The sequence below is a fragment of the Pygocentrus nattereri genome, chromosome 21 (genome assembly GCF_015220715.1).
Source record: "Pygocentrus nattereri isolate fPygNat1 chromosome 21, fPygNat1.pri, whole genome shotgun sequence".
In the NCBI taxonomy this organism is placed as follows: domain Eukaryota; kingdom Metazoa; phylum Chordata; class Actinopteri; order Characiformes; family Serrasalmidae; genus Pygocentrus; species Pygocentrus nattereri.
Window position 1 is genome coordinate 33,692,549 of NC_051231.1, and position 2,500 is coordinate 33,695,048.

Below are 2,500 nucleotides of genomic sequence, written 5' to 3' on the forward strand. Positions count from 1 at the left end.
ATGATCCACACAGTCGCTCTGACAGACTGTAATACACTACAGGAAGCGTAGGGGGCGATACGGCTTCTACTGTTTCATTTAAAAAGCTCTATAATGTTCATATGATCCACACAGTCGCTCTGACAGACTGTAATACACTACAGGAAGCGTAGGGGGCGATACGGCTTCTACTGTTTCATTTAAAAAGCTCTATAATGTTCATATGATCCACACAGTCGCTCTGACAGACTGTAATACACTACAGGAAGCGTAGGGGGCGATACGGCTTCTACTGTTTCATTTAAAAAGCTCTATAATGTTCAAATGATCCACACAGTCGCTCTGACAGACTGTAATACACTACAGGAAGCGTAGGGGGCGATACGGCTTCTACTGTTTCATTTAAAAAGCTCTATAATGTTCATATGATCCACACAGTCGCTCTGACAGACTGGTCAACTTGAGAGGAGACAGCAGAAGGCATAATGGTTCTCATAACTAATTAATGAAATAGTAATTCACTGACTGGTTATATAAAGAACAGTCAGAGGTAAAGTTAGTGATACCTTTAGGCTGATGGAAATGGAGGGTCATAAGAAGCGACACAGAGCTTCAGAAACAAAGACTACATGAGGGATGAACATGCATGAGTGAATAAGTGGAGCAAGAGTGTACACACACACACACACACACACACACCCACACACACACACCCACACACACACACCCACACACACACACACACACCTCCCCCATCTGTAATGGTGTGTTCTTGTTACACAGTGATATGAATAATGTGGATAACATCTTATGGCATCATACCTATATATATACATGCAAGTATCTATATTTAATAATGTACTTATATGCAGTAATATACGTAATATAATGTCCCATACGTATGAGTACCTATGTATACATAATTTGCAAATTTACAAGAGAAATCCAAAATGCTCTTTACTTCTAATGTAAATTAATGTAATTAATGTAATTTACCTCATTTCTTTTGGTCCATTCATAACGAGGTGTTCAGGCAGATGCTGCTCTTAAATGATGTAGAAAAAAGTGGAGATTTTGTTTTTTCTTGGTACAATGATGGTATATAAGTATCATATGTGATACTACGTAATAATAACATGGTTCATATGCGTTTTATACATATGTAAGAACAGTGAGGTCTAAAAATCTGAGACATTATTAAGAATTGGAGATTTATTTAAACTTAAATAACAACATTTTTGAAATTTTGAAGATATTAAAAAAAAAGATATTATTTTATGGCAAGTAAAATGCAGAAGACATGCTGAAGATTCTGCACTGTTTCTAGCTTACAAATCACATTTAAGCTAATCTTTTAAACTGACCAAGTTGTTTGTACAAAAAGCTCAGTTTGCTTTTGAGATTAAAGCTCATGTTCAGACGACTCTCAGGCGGGTCGGGAGTTCATGCAGCTCGAGTGTTCAGGCTGAGCAAAAAGGGGGACACATCAACAAATTCTAAGAAAATCTGAAATTCATGTAAATATTTCAAAGGTTCCACTTTTACTGAAATTGTTATGCTGACAATATGTTCACTAGTGCGCTCAGACGTCTAATCCCAACTCTAATCTTCATCTCAGGAACCAAAGACTGTTTTTTGCTCTTTCGGTTCTAGGCAGTGAAACATGAAGTGACTGTGTTGGTGTGGTGTGTTGGTGCTGTAGTTTAACCAGTCAGAACAGTGTGAACACACACAGACACTGACGTATACACACAGACCTGAGTGTGGCTGATGGTGTAGAGGTGGTGGTGGTTGAGGGAGAAGGCCATGTCCGGCAGAATGGTGCTCCCATCCTTCATCACCCGCACCGACTCATACACAACACCTACAGCCCCGTCTACACGCACCTGTAGAGAGAGAGAGAGATGTTAAACTTCTGCTCTAATATAAATTATTCAGTATCTACTATGAATTATTCAGTACATACTATGAATTATTCAATATCTACTATGAATTATTCAGTACCCACTATAAATTATTCAATATCTACTATGAATTATTCAGTACCCACTATAAATTATTCAGTAACTACTATGAATTATTCAGGAACTACTATAAATTATTCAGTATCTACTATGAATTATTCAGTGTCTACTATGAATTATTCAGTACATACTATGAATTATTCAGTACATACTATGAATTATTCAGTATCTACTATGAATTATTCAGTACATACTATGAATTATTCAGTATCTACTATGAATTATTCAGTACCCACTATAAATTATTCAGTAACTACTATGAATTATTCAGGAACTACTATAAATTATTCAGTATCTACTATGAATTATTCAGTACATACTATGAATTATTCAGTACATACTATGAATTATTCAGTATCTACTATGAATTATTCAGTACCCACTACAAATTATTCAGTAACTACTATGAATTATTCAGGAACTACTATAAATTATTCAGTATCTACTATGAATTATTCAGTATCTACTATGAATTATTCAGTATATACTATGAAATA

The 2,500-nt window shown here is 35.4% G+C and overlaps 1 protein-coding gene across 1 annotated transcript in view; it reads right to left on the minus strand.

Annotated features, from left to right (window-relative positions):
- LOC108444095 (plexin-A2-like) overlaps nt 1–2,500 on the minus strand; it is a 165,509-nt gene that overhangs the window by 95,076 nt on the left and 67,933 nt on the right. Inside the window, exon 4 of the mRNA XM_037532242.1 lies at nt 1,737–1,865. Coding sequence (XP_037388139.1) covers nt 1,737–1,865 — 129 coding nt within the window. The remainder of the gene's footprint in view (nt 1–1,736; nt 1,866–2,500) is intronic.